Source organism: Rattus rattus, chromosome 1 (genome assembly GCF_011064425.1).
Source record: "Rattus rattus isolate New Zealand chromosome 1, Rrattus_CSIRO_v1, whole genome shotgun sequence".
In the NCBI taxonomy this organism is placed as follows: domain Eukaryota; kingdom Metazoa; phylum Chordata; class Mammalia; order Rodentia; family Muridae; genus Rattus; species Rattus rattus.
This window is the reverse complement of record NC_046154.1, coordinates 271,921,336-271,946,410: the sequence shown is the minus strand read 5'-3', so window position 1 is coordinate 271,946,410 and position 25,075 is coordinate 271,921,336. Positions and strand designations below refer to the sequence as shown.

Sequence of the window (25,075 nt, the reverse complement as noted above, 5' to 3'; positions counted from 1 at the left end):
AAGAAAAGAAAGGAATACACAGGGCTGGGGACATAGTCCCGTGAGAGCACTTGCCTAGCCCTGAGTTTGATCCCCGGCACTGAAAAGAGAAAACTTTTAACTTTCCAGTGGTGCTGACTGAAGCCGGAAACCGTAACAGGCGCAAAAGGGGGCAGAGAAGAGCCAAAAGCCTGTAGTTCTCCTTCGCCTGTGCTTCCTATCTCTGTGCGTGCCCACGCGTTTGTGTGTGACTCAACGTCTATGCAGGTGCATATGGAGGCCAGAGGAAACTGATTCACTCTTCCTCCTCCTCTTCCTTTTCTTCCTTCTCGTCTTCCTCTTTCTCCTTTTCTCCTTCCTCCTCCCCCCTCCTCTTCCTTCTCTTCTTCCTCTTTCTCCTTTTCTCCGTCCTCCTCCCCTCCCCCTCCTCCTCCTTCAGCGTGTATGGGTGTTCTGCCTGTGTGTATGACTGTGCACCCACCTCTCTGGTATCTGATGTCCATGGAGGCTAAGAGATGGTGTCAGATTCCCTGGAACTGGAGTTACAGACAATTGTGAGCTGCCGTGTGGGTGCTGGGAATTGAACCTGGGTCCTCTGGAAGAGCAGCCAGTGTTCTTAACTACTGAGCCATTTCTCGACCTAACTTTTTTTTTAAAGTCAGTCTTTCAGTGGCTTGGAACGCACTAAGTAAGCTAGACTGAATGGCCAGTGAGCAGGAGAGACCCGGTGGTCTCCACCTCCCCAGCACTGGAAGTATAAGGCGGACCACAACGCCCAGCCTTTTATTATGGTCTAGGGATCAAACTCGTCTTCTTGCTTGCATGGCAAGAGCTTTACCAAGTGAGACATTTCTACAGTCCGCCACTTCTACTCAAAACATTACGGCAGCAGTCCAAACCAAGTCTCAAAAAATTAGCTCCGTGGAATATTCAGGGGATATTATCTAAGAAAACTATTTCACAAGCAGATGATCTTAGAAAACACGGAGCTTTCATCAGAGTATTTAATAATTCAGTAATATGCCTTGTTCACATTGAGGGAAACAGACTATTTTTTAAAGGTTTATTTATTATATATGAGCATACTATAGCTGTTTTCAGACACACCAGAAGAGGGTATCGGACCCCATTACAAATGGTTGTGAGCCACCATGTGGTTGTTGGGATTTGAACTTAGGACTTCTGGAAGAGCAGCTGGTGCTCTCAACCAATGAACCATCCCCCCAGCCCAGAAACAGACTATTATAGACTCTGCAGCTTTCTCCAAAGAAGAAACCCCTTCCTAAGAGGTTTCTGAGGGTTTCACCTTTTTCACAACATTTTTGGGAGGAGAGGTGGTCTTTTTTTTGTTTTTGTTTTTGTTTTTGTTTTTGTTTTTTTTTCGGAGCTGGGGACCGAACCCAGGGCCTTACGCTTGCTAGGCAAGCGCTCTACCATTGAGCTAAATCCCCAACCCCGGAGGTGGTATTTTTTAATGACGGGGTCTCACTTCATTAACTGGCCTGGAACTCATAGACGGCCACCTACCTACCTCTCCCAAGTGCTGAGATGAAAGCATTTATCACAACAGTCAGCTCCAACATTTTAAAAATATTTTTTAATGTGTGTATGTGTTCTTGCATGCATGCACATGTGTGCAGTACCCACACAGACCAGAAAAGGGTGTTGGAGCCCTTGGAACTGGAATTATAGCGTTTGTGGACCACCATGTGGGTACTGGGAATTGAACCCAGGTCCTCTGGATTAACTCATGATATTCTATGTAAGGGGCTCAATCAGCTCAGCGTTCACCACATTACAGAACAAAACTGAGATCCAAGCCAGGCGTGCTGGAGCACAGCTGTAATTCCAACACTTGGGAGGCTGAGGCAGGATGATTTCAAGTTCAAGGGTAACAAAGCCAATGTAGCAAAGAGCCTATATCAAAAACTAAAAAGTGGGGCTGGACAGATGGCTCAGTGGTTAAGAGAACTGACTGGTCTTCCAGAGGTCTTGAGTTCAATTCCCCGCAACCACATGGTGGCTCACAACCATCTGTAATGAGATCTGGTGCCCTCTTCTGGTGTGTCTGACAGCTACAGTGTCCTCATATAAATAAATAAATAAATAAATCTTTATAAAGAATAAAAAGCGGGTTGGGGATTTAGCTCAGCGATAGAGCACTTGCCTAGCAAGCGCAAGGCCCTGGGTTCGGTCCCAGCTCAGAAAAAAAAAAAAAAAAGCAGGTCTGCATAGAGACCTTAATTCCCTAGCATGCTGGAGGCCCTGGGATTAATCTCCAGCACTGCAAACAAACAAACAAACACCTTCAATGTAACCTTTAGTGAATTTGTCCCTCTGTGAGGGATGAAATTAACACTGCTTTACTGTGACCTGAGTTTTGACTCTGACATCACCAATACTGTAATGTGACACTTCAATGTTAAAAGCTAACCCAAAACTTTAGCACACGCTTTCATTTCTGCATTCTGTCCTGTTTTTTTCTTCAAGAATTACCCAGCCACGGCCAGGAGCATGGCTGAGTGTGTGAAAGTGATCGTCTCTTTCTTTTTTTTTTTTTTTTTTTTTTTTTTTTTTTTTTCTGGAGCTGGGGACCGAACCCAGGGCCTTGTGCTTGCTAGGCAAGCGCTCTACCGCTGAGCTAAATCCCCAACCCCGTGATCGTCTCAAAAGCCTGGTGATTTGAGTTAGATTCCTGGAAGACGCAGTGAAAAGGAAGAACCCTCTCCTGCTCTATAACCTCTCTATGTGCACTGTAACACGTATTCATCCGTACACATGCACATACACAGATCCACGCACATACACCCGTCATCAGCATCACACACACACACACACACACACACACACACACACACACACGTGCACACACACAATAGTAATAAGATTCAAAATAAAAAGCCAACCCCAGTGAAATATACATAGACTTCAGCACCTGGGAGGCTAAGACAGGAGATGGTAAATCTGAGGCTCACTGGGCTACATAACAAAAAGTCCTGCCTAGCTGCTCTAACAAATATTTTATAATTTATAAAGAACTCTCAGTAAATCATCTCTGTTTCATCATCCCCGTGATACAGGGAACATTATCCCCACGTAGGAAACAAGAAAACCGAACTTCAAACTGGTTAAATAATTTATCCAAGATTACAGATTTATTAAACGGTCTGTTATTTGCTTCGGAAGAAGGCTACTCCTGCCCTTAAGGAGTTGGGGGAAGCTAAGGAAAGACTTGTAAACGTGAGACAGAGCAATTACGTAGTAACTCGTGAGGAGATGCTCCAGAGACCCGCACAACTTAGACAAGTAGGCTAACGGAACTCGGGGAGAGATTACCGAACCTTGAACCAATCAGTGAAGGGATAACCCTTAAGCTAGGTCGTAAAAGACATTCAAGGAGTCAGACTAGCAGCAGATGGAAAAAGAATTGTCGGAAGGGACAGTGACATCAGCAAAGATAGGACCAGCAGAGCAACAAATGCCCTGATGGAGAAGGGTAGCCTGAAGGTCTTTTTTTTTTTTTTTTTTTTTTTTTTTGTTCTTTTTTTTTTTTGGAGCTGGGGATCGAACCCAGGGCCTTTCGCCTTCTAGGTAAGGGCTCTACCGCTGAGCTAAATCCCCAGCCCCCCTGAAGGTCTTAAGAAGCAGGATGCTCCCCCTGTGATGTTAAGAAGACAAGTGTGTTCCTTCTCCATGTGTCTGGACTAAGCGGTCACTGATGAGGGGTCCCAGGGAGGAAAGAGAAAAAAAAAAGACAAATCAAGTCCGAAGCAGAAAAATAACTGGCACCATGATGGCTCCTAGATCTGTGCGAGGAGGACAAAGTAGACCGTGCTGACAGTCACCAAGTCCTTCCTTGTTTGCTCCAAGCCCTTGTTTGTTTTCTTTTTAGTTCTGTCATTCCTTTTTGCTTTTCAAAACAGAATTTCCCTGTTTAGCCCTGGCTGTCCTGGAACTCACTCTGTAGACCAGGCTGGCCTAGAACTCAGAGATCCTCCCCGCCTCTGCCTCCTGAGTGCTGGGATTAAAGGCCTGAACCACTCCTTCCTTTCTTTACTTACTTATTTTAAATGTGGGTGGCGCTTCCCCTAAGCGTATGTCTGTACCATGTGCCCGCAAAGGCCACAAAAGCTCTGCCCCACACACATACACAATTTTTAAAAAAGATTTATGTGTATGCCTGTGTGTACATTTACACACCAGAAGAGGGCATTGGATCCCATGGGACTACAGTTATAGATGGTCGTGAGCCACCATATGGGTACTGGGAATTGAACTCAGGACCTCTAGAAGAGCAGCCAGTGCTCTTAACCACTGAGCCATCTCTCCAGCCCCATACACATTATTTTAAGAGACTACAGGTGAAGGGTTTGGGGATTTAGCTCAGTGGTAGAGCACTTGCCCAGCAAGCAGAAGGCCCTAGGTTCGGTCCCCAGGTCCAGAAAAAAAACAAAACAAACAAACAAACCAAAAAAAAAGACTACAGGTGACCATGAATAGCTCCAGCTCCAGGGACTCTAACACCCTCTTTTGACCTCTTTGAGCACCGCACCCACACGGTCATGTTCCCAACACACACACACACACACACACACACACACACACTGAATTTAAACATAGATAGATAGATAGATAGATAGATAGATAGATAGATAGATAGATAGATAGACAGACAGATAAAGTGTAGATAGATAAAAGTCATGTTTTCCAAGCTAACCGATTCACCGCCCTGGACACAGAAGAGGAACTGAGAAGGTCTGGAACGGAATGGGTTAAAATTGTCCTTTTTCAACCTTCCCACCCAAGACACTGTTTTTATCCTGTTGAAGCTTGTCAACACAGCTTAAACCGCCCAAAGTCCGAAGTCCTTGCACAGAGTTATCATCTTTTACAAATAAACGGAGGAATAGATAAAGTTTGGATGCTCAGTGGGACAAAGGAAGAGAGTGGGGTGGGGGAGGGTGGAGGAGGCAGATAAAGAGAAAGAAGGAAATGCCATCTCATCCAGCCAGAACACCACATAAACTTTTAGAGACTCGCTTTAGCAAAAGCAAAACCAAATTAAACCCAACCAGCAAAATGTGGTTTGGTCCCGGTGGTGGCCTAAGAATCTCGGAAGTAAACGGGTGCCTGAAGTGAAGTGAAAACCAGGTCAGGGTGCACCTGAGCCCCTCAGAGGACAGCTCTTGGGTTTGCTCTCTGCCTGCCACCGTGGGGGATCTAGGGATTCAGCTCTGGCCCACAAGCTGCACAGGTGGGCCTTTATCCACCGAGCCCAAGCAAAATGAACCGACAGATCCCCCAGGGAATTACAGGGTGACTGAAGAAGACTGCCCTGCATCTGGAGCCTGCCTTTAACAACACTCATTCGGCTTCACAGTTCCTCCATCCTTTTCACAAACAAACAAACAAAACGGGTCGGGGGGATAATTAAACTCTGGAAATTATCCTCCTAACGGGCGACTTCCAGACTTTTTAAAAGCACAGGCGGAAGTCTGCATGGAGAAATAGCTCAGCAGTTCAGAGCACTGACTGTTTTCCAGAGGACCTGGGTTCAATTTCCGGTCTCGCTCTCAGACTGTTGGGAGTTCACAACCTGTAATGGGATCTGATGCCCTCTTCTGGTGTGTCTAAAGACAGCTACAGTGTACTAGTATAAATTAAATAAATAAATAAGAGTAAGAAACTATACCTTCAACTAGTTAAAAAAGTAACTTAATGTATGAATGTTCTATCTGCATGTACACCTGCATGCCAGAAGAGGGCATCAGGTCCCATTACAGATGGTTGTGAGCCACCATGTGGTTGCTGGGAATTGAACTCGGGACTTCTGGAAGAGCAGTCAGTGCTCTTAACCACAGCCATCTCTCCAGCCTCAGCTAGCTTATTGGGACCACCCAACATTAAAGAAGAAAAAAAAAATGGGCTGGAAAGGTGGCTCAGTGGTTAAGAGTACTGGCTGCTCTTCCAAAGGATCGGAGTTCGTTCCCGTCATCCACAGGGTAGCTCACAACCATTTTGCAACTCCATCCCCAAGGGCTTCCCTACCTTCTTGCCTCCTCCGGTACTGCCAGCATGTGCTATGCAGACAGACACGGCAACAAAATACACATACACATAAAACAAAAATAAAGGTTAAAAAAATATTAAGAAAACCACAACAGAATAAATTCAAGTTCAGGATCCTCAAAAAGCCCGTAGGTCTGAGAATAGCTGCAAACACAGCTTTAACAAGCGGTGCGTGGAGAGGGGGGTTGGCGGCTTAATTAGCCAGCTCCGTTAGCACACCTGGGTTTGAGTCTCAGTACCACGTGACCCAAGCTGGGCGGTGCTTGTCCGTAATCTCCGCCTTTGGGAGGTGGGGGTAGCAATTCAAAGCTATTCTCAGCTTCATACTTGAGATCCTGTCTCAAAACAAACAAGCTAGAAGCTCAAAGAATAACAGGCATACAAACCAGAAACAAAGAAAGAAAGGGGAGAGAGGGAAGGAGAGAGGGGGAGAAAGAAAAGGAAAAAAAAGAGGGAACACTAATAAATTCTGGTACTTCCTGATTTAAAGGATGATATATTGTCCAGACCTTGAGAACTTAATAGCCCCCACGGTGCCCTGTTCTGTCTGAACACGGTGCGAATTGCATTAGTTCTGGGCACCACAATTTAAGAGCAATATTGACAAGAGCTGTAAAAATGTTCGTGCCCTTTGACCTAATAATCTCACCCGCGGGAATTTATTCTAAGGGGATAACTCAAGAGAATAGATGAATTCTAGGCATGAAGGCATCATCGACGCAGCATTCTTTACTATGTATACATACCTACGTGTATAAAATAAAGATTTCTTCAAACCTTTAATAGCTTTAAGATGTGAACTATTTATAAAAGAAATACGATGATGCATGCGATAACATGGATGAACCCCGAAAATCATGCTACACGAAAGAAGTCTGGCACACATACAAAGGGTGACATATTGTCTGGTTCCATTTATATAAAAATATCCACGAGAGAGCTAGGAGTGGCAGCCTGTGACTGAGATCCTGGCACTCGGGAAACTGAGGCAGAATGATTGGCAGGTGTTTGAGGCTGGCGTGAGCTACAGTGTAAGAGCTTGTCTCAAAACACAAAACGGATAAATCAGCCATGGTAGAACATGTCTGTCATACCAACACTTGGGAAGCTCAGAAGTTTAAGGTCGTAGTCGGCCTGGGATGCATGAGACCCTGACTGGAAAAAATAAAATAAACCCCGGAAGGTGGACAAGAATGAGAGCTGGTGGGCTGGAGAGATGGCTCAGTGGTTAAGAGCACTGATTGCTCTCCTGAGTTCAATTCCCAGCAACCACATGGTGGCTCACAACCATCTGTAATGGGATCCGATGCCCTCTTCTGGTGTGTCTGAAGACAGTGACAGTAGTGTGCTCATATAAATTAAATAAATGAATCTTAAAAAAAAAAAAAAGGGTTGGGGATTTAGCTCAGTGGTAGAGCGCTTGCCTAGGAAGCGCAAGGCCCTGGGTTCAATCCCCAGCTCCGGAAAAAAAAAAAAAAAAAAAGTCCTGACACCCTAACGTTGTAAACTTAATGTAGCCCAGGCTGTCCTAGAACTCTTTATGTAGACCAGGCTGGCCTCCTTAAACTCACACAGAGATTAATCTACCACTACCTCCCAAGCACTGGGGTTAACACTGTATACTTTTTTTTTTTTAAAGATTTTATTTATTTACTGTATGTATGTGAATACACTGTCACTGTCTTCAGACACACCAGAAGAGGGCATCAGATCTCATTACAGATGGTTGTGAGCCACCATGTGGTTGCTGGGAACTGAACTCAGGACCTCTGGAAGAGCAGTCATTGCTCTTACCCACTGAGCCAGGTCTCCAGCCCTGTATACTTCTTTTTAATGTATTTAATGTATGAGTATCTGCTGTATATACACACACAAGCCAGAAGAGGGCATCAGATTTCCCTTATAGATGGTTGTGAGCCACCATGTAGTTGTCGGGAATTGAACTCAGGACCTCTGAGAAAGCAGCCAGTGCTCCTAGTCGCTGAGCTATCCCTTGGCCCAACACTGTATACCGAACTCAGGGCCTTGCGCTTGCTAGGCAAGCGCTCTATCACTGAGCTAAATCCCCAACCCCTCCAACACTGTATACTTTAAAAGGACGATTAGCTAGGCAGTTCTGTGTGCCTGTAGTCAGGACTCCGGAAGTGGAGCCAGGAAGATTGGTAGCTCAGGATCAGTTTCAGTCATAGAGAACTCAAGTCCCGGGGTTGGGGATTTGGCTCAGTGGTAGAGCGCTTGCCTAGGAAACGCAAGGCCCTGGGTTCGGTCCCCAGCTCCGGGGGGGAAAAAAAAAAGAAAAAAGAGGAGAGCTCAAGGCCCGCCTGGGTCACATGATCCCTTGCCATCAAATAACACGGAACAAAAATGGATGAATTTGCTAGGCATGGTGATATATGCCTGGAGTTCTTGGGCAGAAGTAACAGAAAGATTGTGAGTTTGAGTCCAGACTGGGTTGTAAGAATATGGCCCTGTTTTTGTGTGTCAACTTGACACAAGCTGGAGTTATCACAGAGAAAGGAGCCTCCCTTGAGGAAATGCCTCCATGAGACCCAGCTGTAAGGCATTTTCTCAATTAGTGATCAAGGTGGGGAGGGCCCTGCCCATTGCGGGTGGTGCCTACCGGGTGCTTGTAGCCCTGGGTTCTATAAGAGAGCAAGCTGAGCAAACCAGGGGAAGCAAGGCAGTAAGAAACATCCCTCCATGGCCTCTGCATCAGCTCCTGCTTCCTGACCTGCGAGTTCCAGTCCTGACTTCCTTTGGTGATGAACAGCAATGTGGAAGTGTAAGCTGAATAAACCCTTTCCTCCCCAATTTGAGTGTTGGTCATGATGTTTGTGCAGGAAGAGAAACCCTGACTAAGACACTGTCTCAACAAAGAAAATGAAACTCGCAAGGTTATATTTGACAAAGCCTTGGTTTTCCTTTTAGGGCAGTGCTTCTCAGCCTTCCTAACCCTGTGACCTTTAATAGAGTTCCTCAGGCTTTGATGACCCTCAACCATAAAATTGTTTTTTTGTTGCTACTTCATAACTGTAATTTTGCTCTATTCTGAATCATAATGTAAATATCTGTGTTTTCTGATGGTTTTAGGGGGCCCATGTGAAAGGGTAATTTGACCCCCAAAAGGGATATTAACCACAGTTTGAGAGGCACTGTTTTAGGGCACTATGCTGTGCCCTAAAACAAGGCCTTGGGGATACTTAACTTTATCACTAAACTACATTCCCCAACCCCCCAACTCACCCTCTAGTGTTTTTTTTTTTTTTTTGTAAGACTAGCACAATGACTTAGAGAACAAAAACATTGTTTGCAAAAGCCTGATGGCCTGAGTTCAGTTCCCAGATCCAGTGTGGAAGAAAACTGAATCACAATCCAGATATGCCCCAAGGCACACTCACAGATAGGTGCACACACTATGAGAATGATAATAAGTTTAATTCAAATTTTTAACTAAAAAAAAAAACTTTTTCTCTTAGCCGGATATTGTGAGTCCTGCCTATAATCCCAGCACCGGGGAGCAAAGTCAGGAAGAGTTGAGTGTCTATGCAACTTACAAAACCCCCACTCAAAAAATAAATGATTTGTTTATTTAGAGACAGGGTCTTACTCCATAGCCTTGGCCCTGCACTCTCTAAGTAGACCAGGCTGGCTTGGAACACACAGACATCTTCCTGCCTCGTCCTCTCGAGTGCTGGAATTAGAGGCTTGCGCCACTAGCCCTGTTAATTTATTTTCTTCCAAAATAATGTCCAGGAGAGGGCAGGCAGAAGGTGACAAGACAGATTGTTTAACATAAGCCTCAAGTGAAAAGAACCACAGGCCCCAATGTTCACTGTTATCTTAAAGGTCACCAAAGTCTCACTTCCTCACATTACAAGGAAGAAAACAAGGCAGTGACGGTCAAGACCCATCGGGTCACCCTCGAAGTCAGCAGGAAAGGCAGAAGGAGCTGGGCCTGGAGGCTGGACACCTGGGATCTCCCACAGTAAGAGAACTATGCCCTGTGTAGCAAGTTTGAGGTCAGCCAGGGCGACGTGAGACCCTGAGTAAAGAGGCAGGAGGAGAGCCCAGCTCCTCCCACATCTTTTTCCCCCTTGTGTCCACAAAACTATAGTGTGTTTTCAAAAATGTCTTATTTAATAAGGAAAAGGAAAAATGGACGGAAGCGAAGGACAGGTTCTTCTCAAGAAAGAGGTGGTGTTTTTTGCTCTTTGTGTCAAGAGGTGGTGAATTTAAAAAGGAATTATATCTAAGAAAATTTTAACACCCCCCCCCTGAAATAAAGTAATGACTGGTTTTCCTCCTTTTCAGGGCTGGGAATCAAATTGGGGCTTCAAAAGCACTCTTAAAACGGAAGCAAGGGGGCTGGAGAGATGGCTCAGTGGTTAAGAGCACTGACTGCTCCTCCTAGAGGTCCTGAGTTTGAATCCCAGCAACCACATGGTGGCTCACAACCATCCGTAATGGGATCTGGCGCCCTCTTCTGGTGTGTCTGAGGACAGGCTGGTACCTGTGATTCCAGCACTTGGGAGGATTGCTGTAAGGGAAAGGCTAGACTAGTCTATACAGTGAGTTCTAGGCCAGGGAAGCTTCCCAGCCAGATCATTAAAATCATTAAATAACTTCCACTGAGCTTGCTCGTCGAAACTGATGCAGGAGGATGGGGGAATCACAAGTTCAAGTAGTGCCTGGGCTAGAGAGTGAGTTCTAGGACAACCAGGCAACTTAACAAGACTTTGAAATAGAAGGTAAGGAAAGGCTGACCAACAGGAGATTGGTTCTAATGCTTTGATTCAATTGGGAGTCTTCAGTGTTTTTGATCCAATAAAGAGGCCAATGGCGAATGGCTGGGCACGGGGTGGGACACTTAGTTGTGTGGGTAGGACTTGGAGAGGAAGAGAGAAGTCACCAAGACTGGGGTAGAGGGATGGGATGCAGGAGTGGTAGGAGATAAAGCCAACCAGCTACTTCCGATTGGGCCTGGGGCAGCAGGGGAAGGTTTAGGAGTGCCCAGCCTTTGAGGAAGTCAAGGCATTCAAAGACAAGCTAGTGTGTGTGTGTGTGTGTGTGTGTGTGTGTGTGTGTGTGTGTGTGTGTGTGTGTTTGTGTTTCGTTTGCAGATACAAAGATAGTTCCTAGGCGGGTGCGCACGTGCGGTCCATTGGGAGCCAAAGTGGTATAGAAAAACTCACCTCGATGATATCCAGCTCTGAGATACAGCTCTGGCCTATCACCTGAGGGGCCCCGGGTTCAACTCACAGTTCAGTTTCTAAACCACATACACACATGTCCCAAAGCGGGAAGGAGAAGGAATCTGTCAAAATGGTCGTACGTGAGGCAAGCAAGTCCCAAGATCCTGTGGTACTGAGGCTGGGGCTTTCTCAATTCCCTTCCAATACGGAGCCTAGGAACCTTGGATTTTTAGATTCAGGCCGTGGTGGTGCACACCTTTAATCCCTGATGCAAAAGCCAGCCTAGTCTGTGCAGTGAGTTCCAGGACATCCAGGGCTTTATAGAGAGACCCTGCCTCAAATGCAAGCAAGCAAACAAACAAACGTGTATGTCTGTTGCCCAAGGAGACTAGAGGTGGGTGCTGGATCCCCGGGAGTCAGAGTCAAGGACAGTTACTAACTGCCATGTGAATACACAGAAAACAGAGCCAGATCCTATGCAAGAGCAGCCAGTGCTCTTAACCACTGAGCCATCCCTCCAGTCCCAGAAAAAAAAAAAAAGACCAAATTCTTTATAAGGCTGGGGGGACAGCTGCTGCCAAGCCTGAAGCCCCAGGAGCCCCATGGTGGAAGGTGAACCCTGACTCCTTCAAGCTGTTTGTTGCCTGCACACAAAATAAAAATTTCAAGATAAAAAGTGGAGAGAGGGGTACTTGGTTGGTTAGTTTGGCTTTTGTGGTTTTGGTGTTTGTTTGTTTGGTTTGGTTGGGGTGTTTGTTTGCTTGTTCGTTTTTGTTTTCTCTGTAGCCCTGGCTGTCCTGGAATTTCCTTTGTAAACCAGGCTGTCCTTGAACTCAGGGATCTGCCTGCCTCTGCTTCAAAATCATGAGTCACCACTACCCAGAGGAGGTGGGGGGAGGGTTGTTTGTTTTGATGTTGTTGTTGTTTAAAAATGTGTGAATACTAAAGGAAATTGTCTACAGTTTGTTGCTGCTGCCTTGCTCTTTGACAGGATCTCCCATCTGGCCCACCGTGACGCCCGTACCTCAGCGTGTCAGCTGCTGTGAAGTGGCTCACTCCGCCAGCCCTGACGGCCTTGTGAAGACACTGACGTTTGGCTAGAATAAACTGACGATCGATACATTTACCAGAGAAATACACACAGTCATACACACACCTACGGGGAGAACCACCACAGGCAAATAATTACCCACAGTCGGGTCCAGACGCTCATCTGCCCTTCTCCATGGAAAAAGGGGACAAAATGGAGAAGGTGACAGTTCAGAAAGCAGAACACGGTTCTAGGTAAACCAGTGGGTCCAGTGCTCAAACAAAAAGCAGACTGTTCTTTGGGGGAACTGAAGGGGGCTTAGGAAACTGATAGTAGACTAATAAAAATCTATTCAGAGTCAATGCGTGCTTTTATCATCTCCTCGAAGGCGGGACTTATTTAATGAAAACACAAGAAAAGGGCACAGTCGCACTGTGGCTGGTTTCAATATTAACCTGTCACAAATTAGAGCTCACCACCTGAGTATGGTGTCTCACCTGAAGCGTCCTGATTGGCCCTTGATTGGCGTAGGAAAGTCCTGGTGAGGGCCTGCTCCTTCTTCCGATAGATGCCTGAAGAAAAGGGCATCTCGGCAGAAGGAAGGTCACCTCTGCTTGGCCTTCCTCTCCATGCTGGGTTAATGGTTTGCACTTCCCGTTGCAGATGGGGATCACTTTGCTGATAGCAGACCTGTATTTTGAAGCTTTTGCTGTGGAATAAAGACCAGCATCTCTCCAGACACCTTGCTCCTCGTGCCAGACTGGGAGGACTGAAGCATCCTGCCTTGTGGACTAAGCAATTATGGGTTGTTGTCCCCCGGTAAAGGACAGCTATTCTGGGACTACAACTACTGAGGTGCCCAGCCTCAAGGACCAAGTAAGTACTACAAGTAAGTACTGGTTCTCAGTGTCTCAGGGGTATTTTGGCCATCACTACTTTAAAACTCTAGACACACACACACACACACACACACACACACACACATGAGAGAGAGAGAGAGAGAGAGAGAGAGAGAGAGAGAGAGAGAGAATGTGTTTGATGCTAGCCAAGCAAAGCAAAACAAACAAACAAAACAAAACAAATACCTTTCAGTCTGAGGAGGTTGATATCGCTGAGCTCAGCTTACATGGTCCTGGGGTCTCACGCATGCTAGACACATGCTGTCAGGACAAACCTCTAGCTTAAAACACAGTGTACACCACTCAGAGTTAACATCCAGGAGAAAAGATCAAGGAAATCAGCAAATAAAGGTATGTAATTTTAACACGTTTCTTGTTTTCCGCCTTCCTCTGCAAAGTGAGACATCCTGGTCTCCTTTTCCACATCTGGCTAGAATTGAATAAGGCTTTCTCGAACTACACAAACTGCTATTCCCCCCGGGCTTCCCCCAGCTTGCCTCAAAGACACATGGGATATAAAATCATGAATCTTCCCATGAGGCCTGTCTCGGTGTCATTTCCTGTTGCCATGATGAAAGACCCTGACAAAAACAGCTTAAGAGAAAAGGATTCATTCTGACTTACAGGTCAAGTACAGTCCATCATGTGTGGGCAGTCAAGGCAGGACCCCGAGGGCGCTGGTCACGTGATCAGGAGCAGAGCGCTCTGAATGAACGAGTGTGTGCCAGTATGACAATGTTTCCTCCTTTCATTCAGTCCTGGGTTCAGTCCATGAGGACAGTGCTGCCTGCAGTCAAGGTGGATTTCCTACCCCAATTAGCCTAGTTAAGAAAAATCCCTGGGCTGGAGAGGTGGCTCAGTGGTTAAGAGCATGGACTGCTCTTCCAGAGGTTCTGAGTTCAATACCCAGCAACCACATGGTGACCCACAACCATCTGTAATGGGATCCAATTCTGGTCTGTCTTCTGGTCTGTCTGAAGACAGTAATAGTGTATTCATATACATAAAATAAATAAAAATCTTTAAAAAAAAAAGAAAAGAAAATCCCTCACAAGGACTGGAGGGATGGCTCAGCAGTTAAGAGCACTGACTGCTCCTCCAGAGGTCCAGAGTTTAATTTCCAGCAACCACGTGACAGCTCACAACCATCTGTAATGGGATCTGATGCCCTCTGCTGGTGTGTCTGAAGACAGCTACAGTGTACTTATATATAATAAATGCATAAAATTAAAAAAAAATCCCTCCATAGGCCAACCTGATCTAAACAGTGGTTCACTCTTTGCTTCTTTCTTCCTCTCTCTTCCCTCTCTACCTCAATCTCTCTCTCTCTTGCTCTTCCTCTCTCTTCCTCCTTTTCTTTCTTTCTATCTTAAGTATAGGACCAGAAAGTACAAAAGGAATAAAAACATGTTTCTGGCACTTTGACATTTAACCACGCGTCTCACCTGTTGAAATCTCTCTTGTCATAGGACAGCATGTGAAATGTCAGAACCTTCCCAGCTTCCTTTAGGACCCTAACTCCGTGCTGTAGATAATTTTAGGAGCTAAACAATCTCTTCATCGTGCATCAGTATCCTGGGGTAGGGTTCCGTGGTGGTGTTTTTTGAAAGGTATTTTATTAATTTTATAATATTCCTTTTACTCTGCTGTCCTTTTTTTATTTATTTTTTATTAAATTCATGTATGTGAGTACCTCATTGCTGTCTTCAGACACAGCAGAGAGGGCACCAGCTCTCATTACAGATGGTTGTGGTTGCTGGGAATTGAACTCAGGACCTCTAGAAGAGCAGTCAGTGCTCTTAACCGCTGAGCCATCTCTCCAGTCCTACTCTGAGGTCTTAAGAAAGTATAATCAAGGAGACAGTAGTCAAGAATTTAGAAATTTAACACATAAATATATTTTCTACCACATGCTTCCTCACTCCTTTAAAGTTCCCCTCGCCTCTAATTCGAGCAGCTTCTTTAAGACTGTTAGGTCCTGGGTTTTGAAGACTGTGCTGACAAGACTGAGCCCATCCTTGAGGGGTTGCTTTCACCTCCAGGATGCTTTGGGCTTCTTGGGCTGACTCAAGACTTCATAGGCAGCCTGGATCTCCAGGAAGTGCCTCTGGGCCTCCTCTGTCTGGTGCCGATTGTGGTCTGGGTGCCAGACCTTCACCAGCTCTCGGTAACTCCGATGTATTTCTTCATTGGTGGCTCCTTCTGCAATGCCCAGAACCTCGGAGGAACAGAGCTCACAAATTAGCATCTCATAAGTGCTCAGGGTCCCAGGGCTTCTCCCTGCTTCCTGCTAAATCATACTAGTTAGCAGTAGAATGGCCCAGAGCCTCAGACAGAATGTCAGTCCTTGGCCAAGAGTATATTCCAGTAGTAGAGCACGTCCCTGACTGGAGTAAGGTCCTGGGTTTGATCTGCAGCAGTGAGAGAAGTAGAAAAGAACCCAGGGCTGGAGAAGTGGCTCAGTGGTTAGGAGCACTGACTGCTCTTCATGAGGACCTGAGTTCAAATCCCAGCAACCACATGGTGGCTCACAACCATCTGTGATGAGATCTGATGCTCTCTTCTGGTGTGTCTGAAGACAACTACAGTGTACTCATATACATAAAAAATAAATAAATCTTTTTTTAAAAAAAGAAAAGAACCCAAACAAACAAAAACAACCCCTCCCCCCGCCAAAAAAAAACCCTCAGGGTATCATGTAGTCCTAGGATTCCTTTAATGGCACTGCCGTTTCCAGCCTAGAACTCCATCTCCTCGACAAGATCTCCTCTCCACAAGAGAAATAAGTGTATGCTCGCCCACCGAAAACCCGAGAAGATGCTTACAGGAACATCATCGAAAAAAGTCCTAAGCTAGAAATGACCTAAATATTAACAATAGAGTGACTAAATAAGACGCGGCAGGATCCGACACAGCAAGGGGCCCAGGCTGTCTCAAAGTCCATGTTAAAGGGGAGTACGTCTAATAAACAGAGCGTTGAATGCGAAAACCCAGGTCAGTACCAAGTGACCACGTTTATTTGATGGTCAAGAACAGACAAAACGTGGACATAGAAAAATAAGGAGGGAGGGAGGGAAAGAAAGGAAGAAAAGAAAGAAAGAAAGAAAGAAAGAAAGAAAGAAAGAAAGAAAGAAAGAAAGAGGGGAGGAAGGAAGGGAGGAAAAACTAAAACCTCATCTAGCTGACATGGTGGTATGTGCTGTTAATATCCAGCACTTGAGAGGCAGAGGCAGGAGGATCACATAGTCTAGGCCTCCATATTAGCCTGGTTTAGGCCAGCTAAAGGCTACATAGTGCAAACATGTCTCCAAAAAAGGAAAAAAGAAAAAGAAAAAAAAAAAAAGAAAACAAAAGCAAAACAGGGGTGGGGTGGTCGCTGGCAAGGTAGGGAGGGCAGTAGACAACCTTACTGCAAGCCTGGTGGCTTCCATCCCTGGAACACACGTGCTGGAAGGAGAGATTCCAGTCTTGCCAGTTGCCCTCTGACCTCTCCACTGATGCTATGACACAGGACCCAGACTCACACACATTGACACATTCTTGAACCTAATATATCCTGATAGGACTTGGGGTGTGGCTCAGTGTTACTGTGTCCATGTAGTGTACCTAGGGGTTCTGAATGTAAACTCCCACACTGTGAAACAAACAGAACCCCTAATCCACTGTGGAAGACATCAGAAAGGAGGTAACCTCCAAGATAGGAGTATAGATTGGGGAGAGACAGGAAGGAGTCTTCTTGGAGCTGGTATTGTTCCACACCTCAACCCAAGAGCCCGATACACAACCTTAGAAAAACTATGGGGCTGGAGAGATGGCTCAGTGGTTAAGAGCACTGACTGCTCCTCTACAGGTCCTGAGTTCAAATCCCAGCAACCACATGGTGGCTCACAACCATCTGTAATGGAATCTGATGCCCTCTTCTGGTGTGTCTGAAGATAGTGACAGTGTGCTCACATACATAAAATAAATAAATCTTAAAAAGAAAAAAACTATGACTAAAAAGTATTATTCTTGTGTCTTTCTCATGTACCTTCATGCAGTACATGCAAAAGCCCAAAGAAGCCAGGATCTCCTTTTAGGGCATAGCAAGCAGACCTCAATGTAGAGCTCCCTCAAGCAAATTACCAGCTCCTGCAGGACTTCCAGCTCTTAGAGTCCAGACAGGCCTGAGGAGACTTACCTGAGGAGACTTACCTGAGGAGACTCACCCAAAGACAGGGAAGAGAAGCTTACCTTGTGAGCCAGCTGACGTTTCTCATCCTGAAAACTGTCAACAAATTCATAGAGCTTTTCCCATTCCTGGAACTGGCTGCTATTGAAGCCAGGAGCCCCAACCAGTAGCCACCAGATCCGGCAAGGCAGAAGCAAGACAGACTCCACGAGACGACCGAGAAGTGGGAAAAAGTTGAACCAACTCAAGAAAGAACCAAGGGTTTCTGCCGCGTAGTTAATGGTGGCAGCTGTATTGTACAGGGTACTGTAGGCCAGTGGGCCTGTGAAGGCCAGGTAAGCTAAGCCCACACGGTAGAGGCGGACACTAAGTGTCTCTGATACTGCTGAAACTTTGTATCGGCGATGCTTCTGGGCTGTAATGCTGGCAGCCAAACTGATGGGCAGGATGGCTATGGGGCGGCCATAGAACACAGGGGAAGTGAGGAAGGCTGCTCCTAAGGTGTTCTTAAAGTCTGAGGTCTGGTTACCAACAGCAGCTACCAGCAAGACCCCTAAGCCAACAGCCAGTGGGAGGCCCACTATATAGAAGTTGGCTGTGGAAGAAAGGCTGATCAGAGCCACGAGACCAAAATAGACACCTACTACCATCTGGGAAGCAAAGCGAAGGAGACTCAGAGGGGGTCTCTCCTCTTCTGGCCTCTGTGTCCAGCTCTGGACTCCGTTGGCTTGAGCCACAAAGCTTGGAAGCTTCCAGAATTCCCAGAGCCAGCCCAACCCACCACCTCCCAGGGTGAGCATCCAGAGCAGGGCATGGCTGTCCCTTCCCAGATACAGGTGGTGTAGTCCAACAGGGCCCCCAAAAGCCCAAAGGGCATAGGTCATCAGGAGCCCTTTGGCCATCCTCTAGGGCGAGAGTCTCAGAGCGAATCCAGTGGCATTTGACACTGATCAGATTGCAGAAATCTCAGGGTCCTCCATGAGAATCACCACAGTCCTCGGACCTGAGAGGTGGAGCAAGGAGAAAGACTCAGCAGTAATAAAAGTCAAGCTAGTCCTACCTCAGGCTCTCTCAGGTACTAAATGTCTCCTATCTTTGGTTAGTACCCCAGTCCCATTATTTACAGTCACAGTGATTTGGAAATATTTAGGGGAGAAAAATGCTTCAATTACTTTTTTCATTTACTTATATTAATTAATATTTGAGGCACAGTCTCTTTTTTATTTAAAGATTTATTTATTTATTATATATGATTACATGATAGCTGTCTTCAGACACAACAGACGAGGGCATCAGATCTCATTACAGATGGTTGTGAGCCACCATGTGGTTGCTGGGATTTGAACTCAGGACTTCTGGAAGAGCGGTCAGTGCTCTTAACCGCTGAGCCATCTCTCCAGCCCCCATGCAGTCTTATTATTCCAAACTGGTCTTATGTAGCCATCACTGAGGATGACCTGATCTTCCTGCCCCCACCTTCCCAAGTGCTAGGGTTATAGGCATGTGCCACCATATCCAGGGAAGAGAATGTTTTAAGTGACTTCAGTTGGGACACTGAGAACTAGGTGCCTGAACAACAACAAATCAGAAGCTTGGAACTAATAGGGTGACCCAGGGGTCACTTACTGCTCTTCCAGAGGACCGGGGTTCAATTCCCAGCATTCACATAGCAGCTCATAGGTGCCCTCTTCTGGTCTCCCAGGGCATTAGGTGTGCATTCAGTACACACACAAAGATTCAAGGAAAACACCCATGCACATAAAGTAAAATTTAAAAAGAATAAGGAGAAAAAAAAGAAGCTAACATTTCTATCCTCCCCTCGGACTCTGGAATAGAAATGACTCACCAGGGAAGGCTGAAGAGAAACCCCTTTGAAAGCCAGTGTCTTATCCAAGTTCATCCCTTTAACACCGAGTGTGTGTGTGTGTGTGTGTGTGTGTGTGTGTGTGTGTGTGTGTGTGTGCTCTCTGTTACCTGGTCAAAGGTTTTAGCCTTTCTCCAGCTTTCCCACCTCCCCAGACCATGTTCTTCTCCCACAAGTCAAATTTGAAAGGGATCCTGAACTCCTTCCACTTAAACATTCTAGAAAACATTTTGATCTAGACCTTAGCACCCCACAGTCCGGCCAACCTACCCCTATCAACAAGGTTGAAGCGCCCCTACAAAGAGGCTGCAAAAATCCTCAGAATATCAAATCGATCTGCCAATATGTCTTACCTACTTCAAGCGAACTCACCCTCAGGCAGTGCCAGTAGGGCCGCAGTACCTGACTGCTCAGGCTGCCAAGCCGCTTCAGACCAGTCATTTTCTTTGACCACAGATTCAAAATGGCCCCTCTGTTACTGCTCCCACTTCCACATAAGTGGACTTTGTCCCTCAGTGCTGACTGTGCGTCTGAAGTCAGGCCACCTCCTCCAGACCCCGCCCCGAAAGCACGGGTCAGCCCCTTCGGAGCCACCTTCCGGTCCTGCACTCCTCTGCTCGCCTTGTCCCCTGAACTCTACGGGAAGCTTTCCCCAGGCTCGCCCAGTTTGTAACTGTAGGACCTGGAACCGCGCCCCACTCCCGGCGGAGCGCACCTCTTGCAGCACGTCACTACAACCGCCAGGTGGCGCTGCCGCTTACGGAAGGGAGAGTCCTAAAAAGTCCCACATCTCCTTTTTGTAACATTGGGACCTGGGTCAAAGCTGCCCGGACTGTGCGGCTACCTGGCGGGAGAAAAAAGGCGACCTTATCAATAAAATTAAAAATCTCAATTTCGTCTTCTCTCCGCTACAAATGGGAGGTGATCCCTGTCTCACTTCAGGCTGCAGGCTTCTCTCTCCATACTCCAAGACAGCCATTTATAGGATCCCTTCTAATTTCTTTCTTTTTTTTTTCTTTTTTTTTTTTTTCAGACCTGGGGACCGAACCCAGGGCCTTGCGCTTCCTGGGCAAGCGCTCTACCGCTGAGCAAAATCCCCAACCCCCCCTTCTAATTTCTTAAGGGAGAGACATCCACCCATAAGCAAAGGGAGAGCCCATCAAGACCCCCCAGTTTTGCCTCACTATTTTGCTTCTAGGCCTTCCAGTCAGGGGACTCCACATCCAGATCCGAGAGTCTGAGCCTGCATAGCCCAGAATCCAGAAAGCCCGAAGCTGTTCTAATCCTGGGGACACCAGCCAGGGATACAGTATGGGGGAGGCATACCATCAGAAGAGTAAGGCCAAACCTAGGACTCAGGGGGAGACGAGCCTGCCTTCTCGCTTGGGAGCTGGCATACAAGATGCCTTCAATATTCCAGGCTCCAATCCCGGTGCAGCTCCGTGACCTTGGCCAAGTCACACCCTTTCCTGAGCTTCAGTTTCTTTTTAAAGAAGCTTGGCTCCACAGGATTTCCCAGGCTTGGCTAGAGGTAGGGATGAATCTGGTGGCCCCACTTAGGGTCACCTGTCAACAGTAGGCAGAATGTTTTAGCTTCATCCAACGTCTAACCCTAGCTGGGGTGGGAATGCGGCTCGGGATATAGCCTCTTTAGGGCTAAGGAGGGGCGACAAAACGACAACCCAGCCACGGCTGGGGACGGGGGCGGACAGGGGCGCTGAATAATGAATGAGACTTAATTGGGCCCGCTCTGCGCGGCGGCGCGCTAAGCTTGGCAAACAGCGCGAGCAGCAGCCGCCGCCGCCGCTGGACAAACAAACTGGATAGGGTGCCTGGAGGCCAGTGGGAACCGCCGGGAGGGGGAAGGGACCCCGGGGAGCCAGGCCTCGGGCCCGCAGGAGGGACCCAGAAGTGGCCAAAAACGCGGGAGGGATGAAGGCTCCCGGCCCAGCCTGGGAAGGAAGGACTAGGGAGGGAGCGAAGCAGATTTTGCCATGGAACCTTGAGACCCAAGGGCAATGTAAGCGCGTGGAAAAGATGGAGAAAAGAGTGGAGGATGGAGAAGAGAGTGAGAAATGAGCAGGGAAAAGGCACATCTGGAGGAGGGTGGCGGAAGGTGAGGGGCGAGAGAAGAACCATTATGGTGAGGAAAGGGCAGAGCGATGGAGAAACGAGAAGGGAGGCACGGGGGACCTAGAGGAGAAGATTGAAGAAGAGTCAAGGAGAGGGATGAGAGGTGACCGGAATGAGAAGAGGGGTGACGGGGTGGGCGAGAGGCGCCCCTGCCTGCGCCTCGCCCTGCCTCGCTCCCGCCCTAGCGCTCTCTCCAGCCGTCCGCACTCACTTTGTCACAATTACGGGGCCGTCACTCGGTCGGGATTGTTTTCCCCAAATTGTTGTTCTATAAACTGGCGCGGGGTGGGGGGTGGGGGGTGGGGGGTGGGGGATCTGACAAGCTGAAACCGGAGGGGAGCGTGTGAGCAGCTGTCGAGGGCTTGGTAACATATTTACCCGCCACTGGCACGAGGTTGTCCTTGGCTGATACAGAAACCCAAGAGGAAATTGATGGCCACCCCAACCTTCACCACTAATTCCGATTTTCACCTTCCAGGCCTCTCTCGGTCTCAACTGCCTCAGTTTCCCCAACCGAGCGCGGCAGGTATTGGAGGCAGAGGCGATGACCAGGTACGAGCGAGCAGAAGTTCCTTAGCCTTTCCCTAGTCTCTCTGGCCCGCGCCCTCGTGAGCGCCTGCTCACGTCGCAGGTTTGCCAAGGTTTGCCACTCTCACTCCCAAGTGCGACCACATCCCCTCGCCCCCGCGACGCTCGCTACCCTAGACCACCTTGCCGCTCCTCAATTCTGCAGACATCTGTTGCGCCCACTGAGCGAGAACTGCCCTAGCTTCCAGCTGCCCCCCTCTCTACCCCCATCACCACCCTCCCCCGGCGCGCCTCCTCCCCGCCAGCCCAGCCTGTCGGCTCCGTGACAGCCGCCGCCGAAGCCCGGGCCCCGCGGGAGCGGCCGGAGAGGAGACGCTGCATGGCTGGCTCCGACACCGGCCTCCCTCGCGGCTCCAGGGGCAACGGAGGATGGAGGCCGCTGAAGCGAGACCAGAGTCGGCCGCGGGAGTTGGCAGGGCTAGACAGGGGAGGGGGGGAGGCCCTGGGTGGGCTCCTCTCGGCTTCTTTTAAATCCTGTCTTTCTCAGTTGGTCGCCCTCGGTCCAGCCTGAGCCGGGACCCTTCCCGCTGAGCGCGCGTGGGATTCAGTAGGCTACCCGGTCCCCGCCCCCCACGCCCCCCAGTCCGGGTGATTTACACCCGGGCTCCGCTCAGCGGCCGCTTCCCAATCAGGAATATCGACCCCGGGCGGGGCCCTCGGGCCGCATCGATCCCTCTAAGGCTCGGGATTTAAAAATGTCAAATTTGCCTTTTCCAAGCGGGTGGAGGGGGCGGGGGCAGGAGGAGGGCGGTTTGCAAGGGAGGGTGGACAGCAGGGCATCGACCAGGCGCCTGTGCCCAGAATGAAAAGCGAAGGCGGGCGTGCCCTGGCATGGCCTGGTCATTCTTGTGTTCTCATTTGTGGCAACAGGGAAGCTCTACCCCTACTGCCTTGATTCCACAGCACTTCACTACCACACTGGGTCATTCCCAGAGGCAGGAGCCCAAAGAGGAGCAAAGGCCAACCCCAAATTTGACAAGACAAAAAAATGAAAGGGACCCCTAAAGGTTAAAACATAGGGGAAAGAGACAAAACTATAGTGGCCCCAAGAACAACGTAGGCCTGGGAAGAGCAAAGCAAATGGAAACTGCCTTAAAGGTACCCTGCATAAACCAATGTTCCAGAGATCCAGAATCCCCTGCTGTCTCTATAAGTCCGGGAGGTTCAGCCCTGGCCAGGGTAGGCTCCACTTCTTAGTGGTTTTAGAATGAAATGGAAGAGTGGAGACAGAGCTTGATGGAAAAGAGATGGTTGTAGTATAATAAGTATTGTCTTCCCAAGGTGTGAATTAGTAATTAGCTAGGCCCGCGTGTCCAAAGAGTCGGGCCTCCAGCTCTTTCTCCAGACCCTAAGAGATGGATTCACTTAGGGATCAAAAGATCTGGTCTTTCTGCTGGTTGGCGGGGTCTGCATCCCAGGTCATGCCTTTAATCCCAACACTGGGACTACAGAGGCAGGTGGATCTCTGAGGCCAGCCTGGTCTGCAGAGTGAATTTGGCCAAGGCTACACAGAGAACCCCCCCCCCGTTTTGAACAACGAAAAGAAAAAGAGAAGAGAAAAAAAAAGAAAAGAAAAAGAAAAAGAGAAAAGAGAGAAAAGGAGGAGGAAGAAAGAAAGGAAAGAAAGGAAGGAAGGAAAGAAGGAAGGAAGGAAGGTAGAGAATCTGGTCTTTCTCACCCTGAGCCTCACACAGGTGTCTGCTCAGTAGTCACTCCTTTCTCTGAGGTCACTACCAACCAGGGGAAACCAGATGGATTAGCAGACTGCATATGCTGTCCAGCTGTCCATGGAGGGCTGTAGGTCATGAAGAACTCTTGCAGAAACCACTTTCCCAAGACTAAGCAATTAGATATCTAGACTTGGGAGAGAGGAGAGTGTCCTCCGCTCTCAGTGCTTGGGTTAGGGACTGGGAGGGATGGATCGGTTGTCACAGCACTCTCATAGTTAACACACCACACACCCTCAGGAGCACACCTCAGCTGTCACCCTGTGCTGCTGCCACGCTGCCATTTCCCCAAGAACTGCAGACAGAGCTGACAGCAAGTGAGGGTATATACTGGGAGGGGTGTGGTGGCTCGTCCTACACTGATAAAATCAGTGGGACACATCACCGTCACTGATGCCGTTACACCATCCGCTCTATCCGTTGCTGCCAGGCACGCCATTGTCTGAGTAAGCAACCACGCACAATTCTTCTGAGGTCAGGCACCAAAGCACCTAGTTTTAAAACCTAGCTACGTCCCTTCTCAGTATCTGACCTTAAATCACCTAATCCAAGGACAGAGTTTGTCTCCAACTCTGACTCTCTCATTCTTTAATTAAGGAGATGGCCAACAGCCGGGAGTCCAAGTTCAAGGTGGTCGGGGCCGGGGGTCGAAGTGAAAAACCAGGAATAGAGGGAGCGGTGGGACTGTTAAACGCTCCCTTGCTCCCGCTTCTGCCACTGGCCTCTTTCCCAGCACGTCCACTCGCCGCCCACCCGGCCCCCGTCCGCCTGTCAGTGGAGTAATGAATGCGCGCTCGGGGCCCTGGGCCCCCCCTGAGTCGTTCATCACTGCCAGCACCGCCCACCTCTGCCTCCCGCCGGGAGGGCTTCACCGCAGCAAGGGCCCTGCTCCCCCCAACCCCCCCCAGCCCAACCCTGGACCACTAATTGTCAGATTGAGATGTTGATTTGTCAGCTGGGGAGCCAGAGCCAAAGAATCCGCAGTAAAACCTGGACTCCTTGAACTTCCTCTTGGCTCCACTTGGGCTCCCGGATTTGGAGCATTTCTTGATTTGATGAGGATGGTTTGGATTTTACTCAGGAGAGCGGAGATAAGAAACGCAGTGTCGTTCTAGTTCGATAGGAGGCGCCATAGGCTTGAGGCCTGGCATTTTCCTGAAAGGAGGTGGCCTTGGGTTTAGTTCCATTGGCGGGGAATGGAGACCCCAAAGACTTAGTCCTCCAATCTCCCAGCAGGGGACACCCAGGACTTTGATCTGGCTCTCTCTGGCAACTACTTAGTCTCCACTTCTCCCCACCCCCAAGGCTTTAGGGCGCGGGTACCAAGTTCCCCTTGGGGATGCCCAAATTCCTTCCTCTTCCTCCGAGGGCCTCGGAGGGATGCTCTGCGCTCTCCAGCAGGAGCTGCACTGCAGGAGTCTGC

General features: G+C 48.3%; 1 protein-coding gene across 2 annotated transcripts; it reads right to left on the bottom strand.

The window, feature by feature from the left end:
- Window positions 1–15,039: 15,039 nt before the first annotated feature.
- Window positions 15,040–19,758, bottom strand: Dnajc22 (DnaJ heat shock protein family (Hsp40) member C22). 2 transcript variants are annotated; one of them, XM_032886190.1, is made up of 3 exons: window positions 19,558–19,758; window positions 17,403–18,343; window positions 15,040–15,387 (listed from the first exon to the last, which is right to left on the bottom strand). In XM_032886190.1, exons 2-3 carry the CDS (start codon window positions 18,240–18,242, stop codon window positions 15,202–15,204), a joined length of 1,026 nt encoding a protein of 341 aa, XP_032742081.1. In that variant the 5' UTR covers window positions 18,243–18,343; window positions 19,558–19,758; the 3' UTR covers window positions 15,040–15,201. The 2 variants fall into 2 exon arrangements, with proteins under 2 accessions (XP_032742081.1, XP_032742070.1); XM_032886179.1 differs by having other exon boundaries at window positions 15,044–15,387; window positions 19,577–19,741.
- Window positions 19,759–25,075: the final 5,317 nt, after the last annotated feature.